Source organism: Acomys minous, assembly GCF_964271855.1.
Source record: "Acomys minous genome assembly, chromosome: 3".
NCBI classification, from domain to species: domain Eukaryota; kingdom Metazoa; phylum Chordata; class Mammalia; order Rodentia; family Muridae; genus Acomys; species Acomys minous.
The window spans coordinates 120,912,481-120,930,195 of record NC_140485.1 but is presented as its reverse complement, the minus strand read 5'-3'; the positions used below and the strand labels follow the sequence as shown (position 1 = coordinate 120,930,195).

Genomic DNA, 17,715 nt, shown 5'->3' with positions numbered 1-17,715 from the left:
GAGAATCGAACCCTTGTTTCCAGACTGAAGACTACTAGGTCTTCCAAACAGACAACAGAGACAATCGTTTAAAACAATCACTTTATTAAAAATAGCAAATCTCACAAATACTTATTAAACATTTATCACTGGCCATTGGGAAACACACCTGCGTGTGTACTGATTGTCTGACGTAACCTGAAGCTGGGCTGCCACAGGAGGCCTGTGCACCACCAACATGTGAGCCGCACTGGGTCCGCGTGGTGATGGCAGGAAGGACAAATCCTTCAGCCCTACCAAGTATTTAGCACAATGCATTTCAAGTATAACCCTTAAGGCAACAGAAGAAAGCACAGCAGCACAACCCTGCATCCCACTTCCTGATTAGACCCGCAGCCAGGCCACGGCCTCCCCAGCGGTGAGTTACAGCGAGCACACTGACTAGAAGCGGCGTGTGGACACGGTCACAGCACTTGCAGTTTCATTACTTGGATTTGTTGTTGCGGAAGGTGATTCTGCTATTGGACTCAGCTGGAAAAGTAACGACTGCTGCTTCTCTGCAAATCCCACAGAGCAGGTTGCAGTCGGCTTTAGCTGGTGGACGTATTGGGGACATCCTGTGCGTCTGCCAAATGCAGTTTCTGTCTGAATTCGCCAGTTAAGAAGATTTTCATTTTAAAGTTAAGTACTTGTTTTAAATTTCAGGAATTTACACTCAGTAATCAAGAAACAGAAGACACAGGGTAAGGGAAGGAAGGAGGGAGGAACAAACGGACAGAGAGAGGGAAGGAAGAAGAGCAGGAGAGGCTGAAGAAAGGGACAGCTGTAAAGTTGCCAGTATGTTTTGACAGTAACTCAATGTAGAGAATCATGCTATGTAGCTTAAACATTTATTTAGGACTTAGCTATGTAGTCTCAAATTCCAAATCCTGCTGCTTAGCCTCCAGTGCTGTGCTGCAGTCAGAGAAGGGCAGCATCGTGTGATGCTGCAAGAATCATTTTCATGATAAGGAATCAGTGAACGTGAAACGTTAAAAGACTAACTGGATTATGACAATCCCTCAAGATGCCACTGTATCATGCTTGGGGAAACAATTTCCTTATAAGGTCCAAACGTGAAATAACTATCATAACTCTATCATCTTTTCTATAATCCTAGTGAGTCCCTCAAGAAAACTGTGAATAAAACAGTGCATGTATCCCTGTTAGCTGTTGCCTTCCTTTCAGGGATCGGCTCACACAGTGATCTGAGAACACCGAGGACAAGCACGAGTGAGCAGCATACACATGGCAGAGGTTGCAAAAGCGTACAGAGATGCTCTTGTCTAGTTGGGAGGTTTGAGATTTAACACGCGGAGAAACCGTCAGACAGTAGAGCCAGGTAGAATGCTGGGCTACAGGTAAGAGCCAGACACTTGATGCCATCGTCTGATGAGGACGGTAAAGAAGGCCAGAGTGTGTCTGTGTCAGAAGCGCAGGCTGAACATACGACGTCACGGAAAGAGTGAACACGATGTGCTCCCACACATCAAAGAACACAGCTTAGTGGAAATACAACTCTAACACGATATGTGTGTGGTGATCACCCGTGAAAAAGCCTTTTAAAAGGTGACAATGGTGTTAAAAAAAAAAAAAGCCAATGTATAGGACCAGCACTGGTGGGAATGGAGCAGAAGGACTGCTGCAAGTTCAGGACAAGGCTGGGCCACACAGTGAATAACAGGCCACCCCGAGGTATAGAAGGTGATTTTCTGATTGGATTAAAAAAGAATACAAATTGAAGGGAAAAAGTGATGTTTTAAGAAGATAAACTTAATGGCAATGTCAAAAGTCTAATACATAATATAAACTACAGATATGGCTTTTAATGCTCCTAACACTGAGCTAAGGAGGGGGAAAGGGTGTAATAATTTAAATAACATATACTGTTTACTCAGATATATTTAAATTTTAAGAAAATTTGAGTTTATTGTGTGGAGGTGGCCATGCCACAGCACACATGGAGCTAGGAGGGCAGCTTTAAGGCGTCTGTTCTCTCCCTCAATCTGACATGGGTTATAGTGATAAAATTCAGGTCACTATGCTGTGTAACAAACACCTTTACCCACTAAGCCATCCTGCTGGCTCTATCCAGAGATAAATTTTTTAAAATTCAAGTTATGCATGGTGGCACACCTGTAACTCCAGCACCTGGAAGGCAGGGGCAGCAGTGGAGGCCAGCCTGGCTACTTAAGGGATTATCTCAACCTAACCAAAATAAAATAACAGCAATAATGGTTTCAATACATACTCATAATTGACATGTTTTTTTTTAATTTTTGATACTTAGTGTCCTTATTACCGTCAAAGCATATTTTAATTACGATAACTAAACACATGCCATATGCCCAACAGCCATATAGCTAGTGGCTTCCATATTTAACACGGAAGCTGAAGCCGGAACATAAGATCAAAACACCGCAGCATCAGGTCCCACGCGCCTGCAGTTGCGCATAGAGAATGAAGTCAGGATGAGAAGTGGAAAGAGCTGCCCAGGGAAGGATGCGAGTGGCACGCATACTCACGTCCAAGCTCAAAGCAGCCACACAGACTTGGTTGTTGCTACTGCGCAGCTGAGCAATCAGTCACTGCAAACTGTGACAGCAGGACCTGCCTGCTATTCTAATTTCTGTATACTGTATCTACTTTAGAAATTTCCTCATTCACAAACACACACACACACACACACCATTACACAAGGCAGCTAGCATCATAGAAGCCCCTTGAAGACGTTAGGTGTGAGATGCCACATCATCACCATGTGAACCACGTTTCAGAACTCCTATCTCATGCCACTATCGTGCTCACAGGGAGGTTCCTCTTGTGAAAGCATGCTGAAGGCAGGGTCATTTCATACTATTCTTAGGTATTAGCAATCATGTTGACAAACACATTAAAAAAAAAAGTTTGTAAAATTCTTTAAGTCATTGTCTCAGACTGAAATATCAAACGCAAAATAACCTACCGATGACTTGATGTTCAAGTTAACTCTGTTCTGTGCTACTTCAGCATGGAGATGCACTTCACACTCTGTGGAAGGACCCCTTCAAAGCTGTGTTGTGGGGGTACATGAATTTCAACTTTATGCACCTTAAGTAATAATGTTAAGTATATCTTTGGATATCTGCCATGTAGTCTCAGAATCTAAAAGTCAAGTCTTTTTTATAGTCCAACACACAACTTTCATGACTTGAAAATTAATGCTTAAATTTGTTTTGAAAAAACAGGAAAACAATATAAAACAAAGAACAAAGCAGACACAGAATTTCAGCATACAAAACCAGGAAACAAACTGATTTGGAAACTAAAAGGAAAGAGACATAGCCCTAACAAATCAAATAAAATAAATTAAGATATAGTAAGAATTATTTACCCAGAAAAAATATATTATGAACTTTACATGGCTGAGAGTAGATAAAGGATACATAGAAGAATTCAATTCTTCTAACTGCAACACAAAGAAACAAATTGAATATTAATTTTTACAAGATAAATGTTAGCAGATCATTGTAAACCATGTTTTAAAATAGCTTCCCATTGGTTTTCTTTAACTGAAAGAGCAACTATCAAAAGAAAGATTCTCAAAACAATTTCTAGGCTAGGAAATTCCTTTTTACAAAATAACTATAAAGTAGCTGCGACTTCAATGAAAGACCCTGACAGGAGGATAGGAGCAAATGGTAAAGAACAGAGCTTTGGAAGTTTCTCACATACTCTGGTGCCTCACATCTGACCATGTCCCCTGGAGGGGGAGACCTGGTGGCACTCAGAGGAAGGACAGCAGGTTACCAAGAAGAGACCTGATACTCTATGAGCATATACAGGGGGAGGTAATCCCCCTCAGGATCTGTCATAGGGGAGGGGAATAAGGGGAAAATGGGAGGGAGGGAAGAATGGGAAGATACAAGGGATGGGATAACCATTGAGATGTAACAAGAATAAATTAATTAAAAAAAAAAGAAAAACAATCACGCATAATGGGAATGATCGCCATCGTGTATCTGTTGATTCTTTTTGAAAGAGAATCTCGATATGTAGCCATAGCTAGGCTGGCCTGAACTCTATGTAGCCCAGGATAGCCCCACCACATGATTCTCTTGATTCTCCAGAATGCTGGGATCACAGGTATGTGGCACTATGTTCTCTTAACAGACATATCACTATTGTGTATGCTTTGTTGTTTGTGTGTGAATCACTCTGTGGAACTGGTTCTCTCCCTCTGCCCTTACCTGAGTCCTAGGAATTGAACACAGGCCCAAACTTGACCAGGCTTGCCCTGAGCCGTCTCACTGGCCCCATGCTTTGCACTTAAAGTTTCAAAAGAAGTTGCCATTTTCATGGTCCTAGTTTTTCAAGCTTTTATTATTTATAAAAATACTTCATAAATCATTCAATTCTCACTACAAGGTAGAATTTGTCTTAAATCTGTTTGGGCTCCTATAACAAAACACCATTAAATTAGTGGTTTGTGGGGGAAAAACCTCATTTCTCATGGCTCTAAAACCAGCTATCCAAGATTAAGATGCCAACAGACTGACCGATGTCTGGCTCACAGAGCAGCACCCTGTACTGTGTCCTCACAGAACGGAAGCAGTGCGGTGTCTCTTTTCAGCCTCTTTTCCTGGGATACTAATTCCCCTCTTGAACTAATTACCTTCCAAAAGCCCACCTCCTGTTGTCGTCACCTTCAGAGCAAGGACTTGAAAGTATGAGTTCTAGAAGGATACAGACATTCAGAGCAAACTACCCTTATTTTAAAAGGAGGAATATAAGTGAGGAAATACTGCTGGAGCTGGAGTTGGTAGTGGCTTGTCTGGCATCTGAGGGCCCCTGGCTTAGGCTCCAGTGCCTCACAACGGTATACAAAAGGAAGGCAGGCAGGTGGGTGTGTTAACTAGACCATTCACTGTCAGCAAGGACAATACCAATGGAAGCCTTGCACTATACCAACCACCTGGCTTTAAATGTAATGCCCTTTTCAGCAAAACGCACTAAAAGTACATAAATTAAGTTTATATTTAAGAGAAATAAAGTGTAAGACATGAACTGAACTACTTGTGAGATTGATTATTACATGGCAGATTTGACATTTAAAAGTACAGGCTTAAGGGCCTTTTGTTTTTGAGAGACATTTCATATCGTCCAGGCTGGCCTTGAATTCACCATGTAGGTGAGGCTGACCTTGAACTCCTGTTCCTTCCGCATCCACTTCCAATGTGCTGGCACTACAAGCATGCACTGTAAATCTTATAGAATTAATGTTTTAAAAGTATGGGCAGACAATTGTTTCCTATTTACTTTTTTTTAAAAAGTCGAAGAAAAAAAAACCATGGTGAACGTGGTGTTCTTTTGTCATGGTGAACATGAAACTAAAATACACTGAAGACAGTTTTTATTTTCTGTTTTAGAAAGGGGTTGTGTATGCGTAAGTTCCTGTGTGTGCACGAGAGGTCAGTGTTGAGTGTCTTCCTCAATTGTTTTCCATCTTTTTTTTTTTTTTTTTTGAGACAGTATCTCTCACCAAACATGAAGCTCACAAATTCAGCAACAATGGGGCAATCCCACGTTGCCAGTAATCCCCAGAGATCTTGTCTCCCCTCTACAGTGCTAGGATTACAGGCACTTTACACACAGGGGCTGAAGATCGGAAGTCAGGCCCTCACGCTGTTGTAGCAAGAACTTTACCAACTGAGCCATTACCCTAGCTCCCTAAAGGTGTTAAAGATTTGTTTATTTTTATTTTATGGGTATGAGTGTTTTGCCCGCATGGCACGTGCACCACATATATGCCTGCTGCCCTCAGAGGCCAGGAGAAGGCTTCAGATCTCCGGAACTGGAGTTACAGACTGTTGAGGGCCGCCATGTGGGTGCTGAGAACAGAATCTGGGTCCTCTGCAAGAGCAGCAAGTACTTTTAGCCGCTGAGTCAGCTTTCCAGCCCCCTAAAAAAGGTTTTAAAGAGGTAAATTTACAAGATGTCCTGGCCTCAGTTGTGCCCCACTCATCCCCACCTCACACTCTAGCTCTCAGTCATGATATGTCAGAGTATGAGGGAACTTGAAGCCAGAGCCTTCAAAGAGGTAACTGAGTCAAAATGAGGTCACTGGGGTGGGCCCGAATCCAACAGAATCTTAACAAGGAAAGGAAGTCTGGACAGACAGATGTGCACAGGAGAAGAATTAAATGACCACTCACAATGGAGAACTGAGGCCTAAGGCAACATTTCGATCTCCAACGTCCAGCTCCCAAAATCGTGAGAGAATAAATTGTATTCTTTGTAGTCTTTGTTATGTAGCTCTAGTAGACTGATAGTCGTGGCAGTGTCCTAAATTGCTGTGAAGATGACACTAGTCTGCATTTAAAAAGAGTAACCATCCAGTCAGACCAAGTTCTTTTGACTGGCGTCTTCTGTGTACCTAAGATCTGTGTATGCATAAGATCTATATGTAATACAGGCACATATATAAGAATGTTCAGAAGCATGTATTTCCTCTAGGACTTTGCCAGGATTATCATTAACACATGCTTCTATAAATCTAAGTTCAAGCATTTTCTTAGATTATATTTCTTTAAAGAGAATCAAATGTTAAGAGATATGAAATGTGAGGACACTGCCCTAAGATGTCCACCCTCCATCGTGGACACCCACTGAGCAATGCCATGTCTATGAAGTGCTCACAGAGGACAGTTCATCAAGACAGAAAGAACCAGACGGGTTGCTAGGTCATGGGAGGAGAAACTAAAGCCTAGGCTTCTTTAACGGCTGATGAAATGTTCTAGAATTACACGGTGGTGGTGACCGCCAAACACTGTGAATTACAGACACAAACCACAGATTGTAGTTACAATGTGAGTTGTTATGTGTGTGCGTGGCTGCAGGATGTTTTTAAATAATAGAGAGAGTATTCCACTCACATCAGACAGAAGCCTGTCCAGGTTGGCGTCACTGGCCGCTTTCCGCTTATCCTCAGGAAGTTCCTCTAACTCCCCGTAGAGCTCCAAATTCAAGCGAGCTAATTTCTCCTGCATTCCCCGGACATGTTCCATCTGTTCTATAGAACATTCATTTCCTGGGGAACATTCCAGAACATTAACAAAGATTAGTGTTAAAGCTTATAACCTCAAGGAACAGCTTCTAAACTCCAGGTGCACAAAAGGAATGCATTTCCTTTGTAAACTGGCTTGTTAGTAACTATTTTCTGTGATTCTGTGAGTCTTTTTTTTTTTAAACAGAATATAGTTCTGTTTTGTTTGAGGCAGGGTAGCCAAGCTGGTTCAAACTCATAATCTTCCTATCTTGGCCACTTTTTTAAAAATTATATATTATTATATATACAGTGCTCTTCCTGCATATACACCCCCAGGCCAAAAGAGGGCATCAGATCACATTACTGTGAGCCACCATGTGGTTGCTGGGAAGTGAACTCAGGACCTCTGGAAGAGCAATCAATTCTATTAACCCCTGAGCCATCTCTCTGGGCCCTATCTTGGCCTTTTTGATTGTTGGGAGCAAATATAATTTTTAGCCAGGAAAACAAGGACCAACCTAAGAAATGATCCTGGTTCCTAAAGTAAAATCATACATAAAATATTTTTTAAAGCAAAATCATTCCTCAAGTAGAAAAGATATATTTTTCTTCCACTATAACACTGTATACAGAAGCAATAACACCATAATTATGTCCACTTTGGCAACTGCCAGTTGAACTGAGAATCCAACATTTTGTAATATTCTGAGTAAAATGTAGAATTCTCTAAGAATTTCAGCCACAATTATTTTTCCAACCAATTATGTATTCTTCCTCTAGGAAATATAAATGCAAATATTTATGACAAATGATGTATTACATTATACAGTATAATATTTTCAATCATATGCATGGTAATGCAAGAAACTTCACTAAGGCACAAGTATCATTATTTCTTGACTTAGATCTAATGTGGTGAGATTTTTACCTGCCCAGACAACTAACATATATAAACATAATGTAATGTAGTTTATATATTCATCTAGTTTAAGTATAGCCTCTGCAACCTCTTAGTATTCCGATTTTAATAATTTATTTAATTTTATTTTACGTGCATTGGTATGGGGGCAAGGGTGTCAGATCCCTTGGAAGTGGAATTACAGACAGTTGTGAGGGCCCATATGGGGGCTGGGAATTGAACCTGGGTCTTTTGGAAGAGTAGACAGTGCTCTTAACCACTGAGCCATCTCTCCAGCCTCGGTACTCCAATATAAAAAAAAATTTTTTTTCTAAAGATATTGCAAAAATATTCTATAATTCAGCTAAAGCTGAAAGACAAACAGGTGTAGTGTCTAAGTGTGTCTATCAGCATTTAGAACTCCTGACGAGAGATATGTTCAAGTGGAAGAGGAAGAGGAGGAAGGAAGGGGGAAGGGGGAAGGAGAGGAAAGGAAGGGAGAGAATGAACGAATGAATGAATGAATGATATGGAGATGTGGACAAACGTGACAAAGGAAAATCAAGAGGAAGACATACCTAAGTGGAAAGCCCTGAGAAAACGGAAGCTTCATAAGATAAAAAGGATGCATTTTGTAGGATGAAAGATGAGTTAGCAGCTAAGAAAGGCTTAGTGACTCCCTGGAGGGATCCATGAGAAAAGACCCAGTCCTAGTATGCCCTGATAAACACCCTTACTTTACAGATAAAGTGGTAGTGGTGGTGGGCTCTTAGGCATTAAGATGGAGGGAAAATTAATGACCTAGTGAGAAAGAAACAGACTAGTAATGGAATTTTCACTGCAACAAGGAAGAAAAGACTTCAATCAAACACAGTCATCTGATGCTAAGGGCAGGGAGCTGCTTGTGCAATGAGTGAGCAGGGGAGAGTGGAAGAAGTAGAAAGCATTCTGGGATACCATGTCCTGGGGTTGGGGGGAGCATGAGGTGGAGGAACATTTCTGTGAGGAAAACAATATGGCATTTTTGGAGGCAAAGGCTCCTACATAATCCAACCTGGCCTTGAATTCATGATTCTCCTGCCTCGGCCTCCCCAGTACTTGGATTACAGGCCTGAGTCTGGCTTCTTTGTCAAATATAAGTCTTACTAAGGACTAAAGACCCAGAAGCCACAAAAGGAGAGAGATGTGAGTACACAAAAATCAAGAACTTTACAGGATTAAATATACTATCACAAAATCTATAAACAAATACATTTGGAAAGATTCATTTCCTAAATGTATTATTTACATGTTAAACACACAAAGGACTCTTGACAATGACAAAGGTCCTGAAGAAAGCAATCCAGCTACTTAGCAAGCAGACGTGGAAATTCAAATTTGATGGGTCATTTTTAAAATTTTCACTTGACTGGAAAAAATTAAAAGATAATGCCTACTGCTGGTGGGAATCCAAAGAAAAGGGTTCTTTCATAAACTACCAAAAAAAAAAAAAAGACACTGTAGGGTTTTTTATAAAATACATTTCTATTAAAATAAAACCATAGCAGGGTATGATGACTGCTCCTCTATTGTAGCACTTGGAGGGTAGAGCCAGGAGGATCAGGAACGCAAGAACAACTTCTACATAAGGAACTTGAGGCCAGTCTACAATACATGAAGCTCCACCTCAAAAAGCAAAGCAAATGGGCTGAGAATGTAGCTCAGTTGGCAGAATGCTAGTTTAGCAGTGACAAAGACCAGAGTTCAATTCCCAGTCCTATTTAAGCAGGGTTTCATGGCATAAGCCTAAATCCTAGCAGTTGGAGGCAGGTGGCAACAGGAGAATCAGAAGTTCAAGGCCTCAGCTGCACAGTGATTTTGAAGCCAGCCTAAGATACACCAAGGCCTTGTCTCATAAGGAAAAAACCTCTCAGTGCATGGAAAGCTGAGGCAGAAGATCACGAACTGCAGGATAGATATGTAACAAGACCCTGTTTAAAAAAACAAAAGCAAAGACTATACTTACAGGGATCATTTCTCTAGCACATTCAACAGACAAAGGCAAATTGAGCAGCACACTAGGTCAAATTTGTCTAACTGATAAAGACTTTCCGTATTATTCTTTTAAATTAGATAAATGATATGGTTTTGTTTTTCAGAAATGGAGTAGGCTGCCTTCTGAAGAAGGAGGGGATTTAAAAGACAATACTTAGAGGCAGAGGGCCTAATCTAAATAAGCGTTCAGTGTGGTTATTAGCAATCCTACTTTAAGGTTTCAGCTTCCCTTGTGAATGTGCGTGCACATGAGTGTGGTGTTATGTAGTGCACAGGAGCTCACTTGTGCATGCTGACATGCAGAGGCCAGAGGGGTATGCCAGGCTTCTTGTCCTATAACTCACCACCTTAGTCAGTAAACGTGGACCAGGGCTGACAGCCAGCAAGCCCCAGAAATCTGCTTCTCATATCGCTGGGGTTACAGGTGTGTCCACGCCCACACCCAGTTTTTTTTACACTGGGATACAAACTCAGGTCTTCACGACTATGCAGCAAACTGTTTTACCCACTAAGCCATCTCTCTGGCACTGAAAACTCCCTTTAAAAATTCTCCCATTAACTTTAGAAAGCAAATTATATTCCATGACCATAAAATCTAAAATTCTTCCATTTTATGTCTATGTATATTTTATGGTCCTGTCTCGCCCTCTCCCCTGGTACTCTGTGTGATTTGTTTTTTGTTTTTTGTTTTTGTCTTTGAGGCAGGTGTCATGTAGCCCAGGATGTTTCTGAACTTTCTGGTCCTCCTGCCTCTACATTCCAAGTGGTAGGATTAGAGGTGTTGGCTACCATGCCTGATTTCATGCAGTGCTGGGGGTTAAACCAAGGACTTCGTAAGCACTAGGCCGTCTGCCACCTACCAACAAAGCTACACACCCAACCCTCCCTGGTTCTGCTAGTTCCAAGACACAGACACAGTTCTGAGACTACAGTCTCACGTAGCCCGGAATGGCCTAAACTCGATACGCAGTTGAGGACGACTTTGAACTCCTCATCCTTCTGCCTCCACTTTCTAGATACTGATACTATTATAGGCATGAGTCACCACGTCCAACTTCCCTTTGCTTTTTAATAAAAGAAAATGGTACTTCCTCAAACAAGGTGGGTGGTGCTGAGGAACAAGCCCAAGGTTGTCCATCCGCGCGCACATACACACACACACACACACACACACACACACCCCAAACAAAAGGAAGGATAAAACATATGTAGAATATAGGACGCAAAGCTCCTAAAGACAAAGCAGTGAAGAGTACACTGAAGTCTTACCAAATGCCTGCAGCTTTCCAGAGTGGAAATCATTCAGCAGACTCAGGAGCCCTCGCTCCATCTCCTGGACATCAGAGACGTCTGTGAGGAAGGAGTGCTGGATGGGGGTGGACTGAGTTCCCTTCCCCTCCCCTCCTTGAGGTTTGTTCTTTTCTTTCATCACTCTGCAGAGGATGCGATTGACATCAGTTAGATCTTCCAGGTTGTTCTAGATTCAACTCCTGTTTAATTTCTTAGTTAAATAAATGAACTTTTTTTTTTTAAAACAAGAAATTGGAAGAAGGAAAACACTAAATAAATAAAACCTGAAACCTCAAACCAGCACCAAATAAAAACAGGTAGTGAAAAATCTCAAATATATAAAATGTAACCACTGAGAAACATAAAAAGTTTAGTTAGTACATTTATGCAATATGTTAACTTGTTAAACCAAAACTATACTGAAAAGAAAATTGGTAAATCCTTTTACTATTTTTTTTATTTTGTATTTTTCATTTCTCAGTAAAATACAGCATGCACTCTCCTTTCTAAGTGTAATCCTTTAACTGTTTATAGTTGGGTGAGTCTTTTTGGGCTGTTGCTTTGAAAACAGCATGCCTGGTGTGCTTGGTCTTAGGAGAGAGACATTTAAAATCCAAAATCAAGAAGCTGAAATCATCTGAATTCTGCCACTGTCCTCAGGCTCGCTCATGCAGTTTTGAAGTCAAGCTGCCTAATGTGATCTAACTTCTCTACTGTTCTCCTTAGGCACTGCCACCACCCTGTCTCTTGACCTAACACCACATCTGGTCCTGTGTATGGTCCCTGGTCCCCTTTTTCTCCCCCATGAGGCAGACAAGTCCATTTCTAAACAACATCAGGTCACATAATTTAAGCTTTTAAGAGCTAGGCCTGCCTAAATCCAATACCCTTAATGAACCCTAATTTCCTTAGCGGGTGACTGCTTGAACCTTTAATCCGAATACAGAGGAGGGAGGCAGAGACAGGTGGATGACCAGCCTAATGTACATAACAAAACAACCAACCTCTAATCTCATTAGCCTCCTAGAATCAATCACCACCCCTGTCTTTTCACCTGGGTCGGGACCTGCGTTCAGATCCTTTACTTGCCATCTTAGCCAAGCTACTGCTCACGAACCCTCCAAGTCTCAGTCCAGCTGCTATTTCCCAAGAGAAGCCCCTGGGAACCCTTCAATTGGTGCTCATCACATACATCTGCATATGCCAGGCTCTCAGACACTAGAGATTCTATGCACACTACTACATAAAAAGCAGACAAAGGGGAGTTCATGAAGCACAGATGCCAGGCAGGCTTCTAAAGGTGCTATCCAAGTAAGGGCTGAAAAGGCAAAGGGGTTTGGTGTTCTCCTTAACTCGTACTGTAGATTCTGATTTCAGGACTCAATTCTCACGTGATAATGAATGAAGATCTCATCTCGACAATTATACGCACAAGGATAAGATAGACAGGGCATGTGAACGTGTGCATACACCTTTGTGTGAGGGTCTGGGAGTGTAAGCCTGTGGATAGCGTGGGGTAAAGAAAGAAACTAACAACTCTTAAAATTCAGGCTAATGAGAAGGCTCAGTGGTTAAGAGCACTGGCTGTTCTTCCAGAGGACCAAAGTTCAATTTGCAGCATCCACATGGCAGCTCAAAACTGTACCCTCTTCTGACATCCACATGCACCAGGCATGCACAGAGACATGAAGACAAAGCACCCATACAACTAAAATTAAAAAAACAGAAACAAAAACGGAACTGGGGGTGGTGGTAGACATCTTTAGTCTGAGCACTCTGGAGGCAGAAGGGAGATCCCTGTGTGTTCCCATCTAGCCAAGGCAACACAGTGAGATACTGTTTTAAAAAATGAATAAAAGAAATTTAGAACTCACAGACAGTAACAGTTCTTCACAAGGAAAGGCCTGCATAGCATATGTGTATGTTACGTCGTGCACGCATGTACACAGTTGTATGTACATGTGTGTGCATGCACGTGTAGAGGCCAGAGGTTGATGTCTGGTAACTTCCTTTGTTGCCCTCCCACCTTATTTTTTGAGATAGACTCATCAAAGGTGAGCTTGCCATGTTGGCTACACTGCCTCAGCCACAAGCCCCCAGGATCCCCAGCTCCACACTGCTTGTGCTGGAGCTCCAGGTGTGCACTGCCACCCTTTGATTTTGACATGGGTGCTGGGGAGCCAAACTCAGGTCCCCATGCGTGTATAGCAAGCACTTTATCCACTGAGCCATCGCCCCAGCCCCAAGGCCTGTATCTCTTATGCAGGTATTTTATATGGTACTAAATCACATCATTCAGTACCTCAGTTTGCTTCCTCTTACTGTGATCAAGAGCATGACCAAAAGCAACCTGGGGAGGAAAGGGTTCATTTGACTTACAGTTTATAGCCCACCGTGAAGGGAAGTCATGGCGGAAACTCCAGGCAGGAACCTGGAGGCAAGAGCTGAAGCGGACTCCACGGCAGGACTCTGTTTACTGGCTTGCTCAGCCTGCTTCCTTACATAACCCAGAACTCGCTCCTCAAGGTAGACACTGTCCACAGTGGACTGGGCCCTCCCACATCAATCACTAATCTAGAAAACACCCAGAACTGCCTACAGGCCAACCTGATGGAGGCGTTTTTTTTAGTTAAAGATCAGGCTTCCCAGGTGGTTCTGGCCTGGAGCAAGTTGTTAGAAATACGTGAGACGCTGTCCAGTACCTCACCTGTGAGCTTATTACAAATGCTCCTGTGAAGACACATTCCTACTGATTCAGATTGTACATCTAAATAAAGATCCCCACATGCCAGGTGTGGTGGTGCGTACCTATAATCCCAGCCCTTGGGGAGACAGAGGCAGGCAGACCCCGCTGTGAGTTCAAGGCCAGCCTGGTCTATATATCAAGTCCAGGACAGTCAAGGCTTGTCTCAAAAACAACCAAAAAAAAAAAAAAAAAAAAAAAGAAAAGGTAAGAAGAAGATCCCCCACAATATCCATATTCTCTTTAAAATTAGAGAGAATCCACTATGGATTTTTTTCCAAATCTCGAAGTTTGTATCTTCCAGATAACTCCATCAATTAACAGCCCCCAAAGAAGAAAACAGGCATAAACTATAAACCTCTATTTACTAAAATTTGTTTTCTTTATGCACATGTGTGTCTGTTCATGAGGGTGTGCATGCCCATGTGTATGTGCCTGTATGTGTGTATGCCTGGGAAGGACAGAAAACACCCTCAGATCTCATCCCCAGGAGCACTTTCTTCGAGATAGGCTATCTCACTGGCATGGAGCTCATCAATTAAACACGACTGTCTGGCCAGCAAGCCCCAGGAATCCTCTTATCTTCCCCAGGGCTGGGATTACAGGAATGAGCTACCATCCCAGGTATTTTTATGGAGATTCTAGGGATGAAACCCAAGCCTTCAGGTTTATAAGAGCAGAGCTTTACCAACTGAGCTATCATTCCAGGCCTGAGAACTCCTTTCTGAATATCTAATTCAAATGAAACGCTCATAACTGTTGCTTTAAACGTCAAGGTGTAGGGCTGGAGAGATGACTCATAGGTTAAGAGCACTGACTGCTCTTTCAGAGGTCCCGAGGTCAATTCCCAGCAACCACACGGTGGCGTACAAGCATTTATAATGTGATCTGATGCCCTCTTCTGGCATGCAAGTGTACATGCAGACCACTGTATGCATAATGATAAATCTTAAAAAAGAAAAAAAATCAAAGCATTGACTGAGACCGTAGCTCACAGGTATGGAGCATGGCATTGTGTGAAAACCCAGGTTCAAACTGCAGCACTTGGGAAACAGTTAAACCATGAGATTTGAAAAGGTTGAAGAAGATAACTATTTCTCTCTCTTTTTTTTTTTGTTTTTGTTTTGTTTTTCGAGACAGGGTTTCTCTGTGTAGGCCTGGCTGTCCTGGACTCACTGTGTAGACCAGGCTGTCCTCGAACTCACAGAGATCCGCCTGTCTCTGCCTCCCGAGTGCTAGGATTAAAGGCGTGCGCCGCCGCCGCCGCCACCACCACCTGGCAGAAGATAATTACTTAATAGCACTTTACTGTGAAAAATGTCAAAGAACTCACCTTTTTAACTTTGGCCGCTGGGAAGCTGACTGTGATGTAGGATTTGAAAACCCTGTGCTTTTACTAGCTGGGATGGCATTTTTTTTGGCATTAACCACCTGAGTAGAATGGGCACTGAAAGACTTTGGACTCTTCCTCTTCACTTTCCGCTCCTCCATTGTTTTAAGCTCTTTGCTGCATCAACACCAGCTTCGTAAGACCTAAACATGGAAATATGGTGATGACATTTATAAGCTAAAATATGTACAGTGAGAGGCAGAGTCAAAGACACACTCTGCAGACCAAAAAAAAGCAAGACTTTCAAGTGTTTGTGTCTAATCTACTTTGCTAATGCACATAAAAATTGTCTAATAATTTTTTTTTAGCATTTCTCTATTCACACATCTTCTAAGTATATACTGTCTCTCCTCCACAAGCCAGGCAGTGCCGTCAACCCTGGGATGGCAAGCAATGTATAAGACAAAGCCCTTAACTTGAAGAAGCCACATTATATAAGGTGACCAATATAAATAAATCACCCATGCAACACTCCAGCCTCATTGGAGCTTTAGCTGGCCTTTAAATCTCCCTTCTAAAGCAGACTCAAATGGATGTTATCTCAGGGTTATCAGTAGTCTATTGCTATTCTGTGCACCACCACACTCACATCTTATTTACTTATTTATTTAGAGACAAAGTGTCACTATGCAGCTCTGGCTGACCTATGCACCACCACACCCAGATCTTATTTATTATGTCACTATGTAGCTCTGGGTGACCTGGAACTTGCTCTGTAGACTAGGCTGGCCTGGAACTTAGAGACCCACCTGCCTCTGTTTCCGGTGTGCTTGGATTAAAGGCATCAAAAGTGTACACCACCTCTTCTTTTCTTTTTGAGGAAAAGTTTTGTTCTATGTCCTTGGGTGGCTGATCAGTTACTCTGTAAGGCACACTGGCCTCCAAGTTATGATGATGCTCTCTCTGCTCCCGATGGCTGGGATGATGCGCGTGTGCCACACAACTGTTTAGATTTGAATTTTTCTTAATCCTATTATTAATGTATCACGAAGGCATCAGAAAATGCACATCTATTCCCTCCTTCAAATTGTTCACTGTATTATGAATATCGGGCCTTTAAAACAAATACTGTGGGGCTGGAGTGATTACTCCACAGTTAAGAGCATTGGCTGCTCCATTAGAGGACTCAGTTTCGATTTCCAGAACCAACAATCCTGCTTACAACCGTAACTTCTGGCCTCCAGGGGCACAGTGTGCACCCGGTGCACAATCATACATGCAGGCAAAACACTCATACACGTCTAATAAAATTTACATTTTAAAAGTGTTGAATTTGGTCCTGCCAAGACTATATTAAAATACTGAAACTGACTACTGTCAAGCCTGAAAGGATTACTTGGCAATTATAAAGACGATATCAGATGGACAGCGTTCTTGGAAAAGGGCACAACGTTCAGTCTCTAATCTCAGAGACCAATCGTGAATCCCCTTGAGTCATTTGGAAATTGTTTAGAAGTAATACAGATTAAATGGACCTTTAAGATGACTGAGCAGGTTTCCAAGATCTGTATAATTCATGATATACATAAACACACTAACCTTCCAATCTAAGGGTGCTAACACATATTTGGTGACAAAAGGGGGGCGGGAACCAAAGTTAGCACGTAAAGCATCACCAATGGTCTCCGAGGGACCAAGCTTGCGATTTACTCATTTCTGGAGGATAGCATCTGTCGTAAGGCCGCTGAAATCCTTTCTGTATGACAAGCACTTGGGACCTTTCCAAAGAGGGCGAACTGCTCATGGCTGAACGTTAGGCCTTGTTTCCGACCAGAATCACCGGGGGTGCCTCTGGACTTCGCCTCGTTTCCCTTCCGCAAGCCACCTCAGGGATGACCCATCAACACCCAGCAGTGGCCAGAGCAGGGGCTGAGGGGCCTACAGGAGCCATGCGGCGGGGCCCCCTACGTACCGAAGGAAAAAGGGGCTGTGGTCACCTTCCTCAACTGCAATAGGCCAGAAAGCGTCCAAAGTCTCTCCTACAGCTGCAGCAGGGGCCAGGTCGCCAGCACGGGACCTGCGCCTCCACAGCGCCCTTTGTTTACGGAAGTGACGTTATCGGGGTGGGGCCCTCTATGGGCAGAAACCCCGCCCCTTCCAGGTTCCTTAACGGTGCTCGCGTCCCGGCCTTGGGCTCCGCGTTCCCGCAGGCGCCTTCAGGTATGGTTCCGGCGGCCGCGGAAAAAGTAGTCGTTGCTGGCCACTCCACGTCTGCTTCTGCGATGGTCTCTTGGGAATTGGCAGTATGGTGTCCTCACCGGAAGCCACTTTGGTGAATGACCGCCCCCATTCACTGCAATTCCCAGCGTGCCATT

At 42.8% G+C, this 17,715-nt stretch overlaps 1 protein-coding gene across 4 annotated transcripts; it reads right to left on the bottom strand.

Moving 5' to 3' along the window:
* Positions 1 to 63: 63 nt before the first annotated feature.
* Positions 64 to 17,625, bottom strand: CCDC28A (coiled-coil domain containing 28A). Of its 4 annotated transcripts, XM_084777600.1 has the most exons (6): positions 17,313 to 17,625; positions 15,344 to 15,543; positions 11,247 to 11,410; positions 6,933 to 7,087; positions 3,444 to 3,466; positions 64 to 624 (listed from the first exon to the last, which is right to left on the bottom strand). In XM_084777600.1, the coding sequence occupies exons 2-6, from the start codon at positions 15,499 to 15,501 to the stop codon at positions 570 to 572; spliced, it is 555 nt and encodes a 184-aa protein (XP_084633726.1). In that variant the 5' UTR covers positions 15,502 to 15,543; positions 17,313 to 17,625; the 3' UTR covers positions 64 to 569. The 4 variants fall into 4 exon arrangements, with proteins under 4 accessions (XP_084633726.1, XP_084633723.1, XP_084633724.1 ...); XM_084777597.1 differs by lacking the exons at positions 64 to 624; positions 3,444 to 3,466 and adding an exon at positions 4,363 to 5,959; XM_084777598.1 differs by lacking the exons at positions 64 to 624; positions 3,444 to 3,466; positions 17,313 to 17,625 and adding exons at positions 4,363 to 5,959; positions 16,150 to 16,305.
* Between the last annotated feature and the right edge of the window lie 90 nt (positions 17,626 to 17,715).

Coding starts and splice junctions, on each gene's coding strand:
- CCDC28A (XM_084777597.1), bottom strand. CDS start 15,501: ATGGAGGAGCGGAAAGTGAAGAGGAAGAGTCCAAAGTCTTTCAGTGCC. Junction 11,411..15,343: donor CAGCGGCCAAAGTTAAAAAG/GTGAGTTCTTTG, acceptor CATCCTCTGCAG/AGTGATGAAAGAAAAGAACA. Junction 7,088..11,246: donor TGGAAAGCTGCAGGCATTTG/GTAAGACTTCAG, acceptor AATGTTCCCCAG/GAAATGAATGTTCTATAGAA.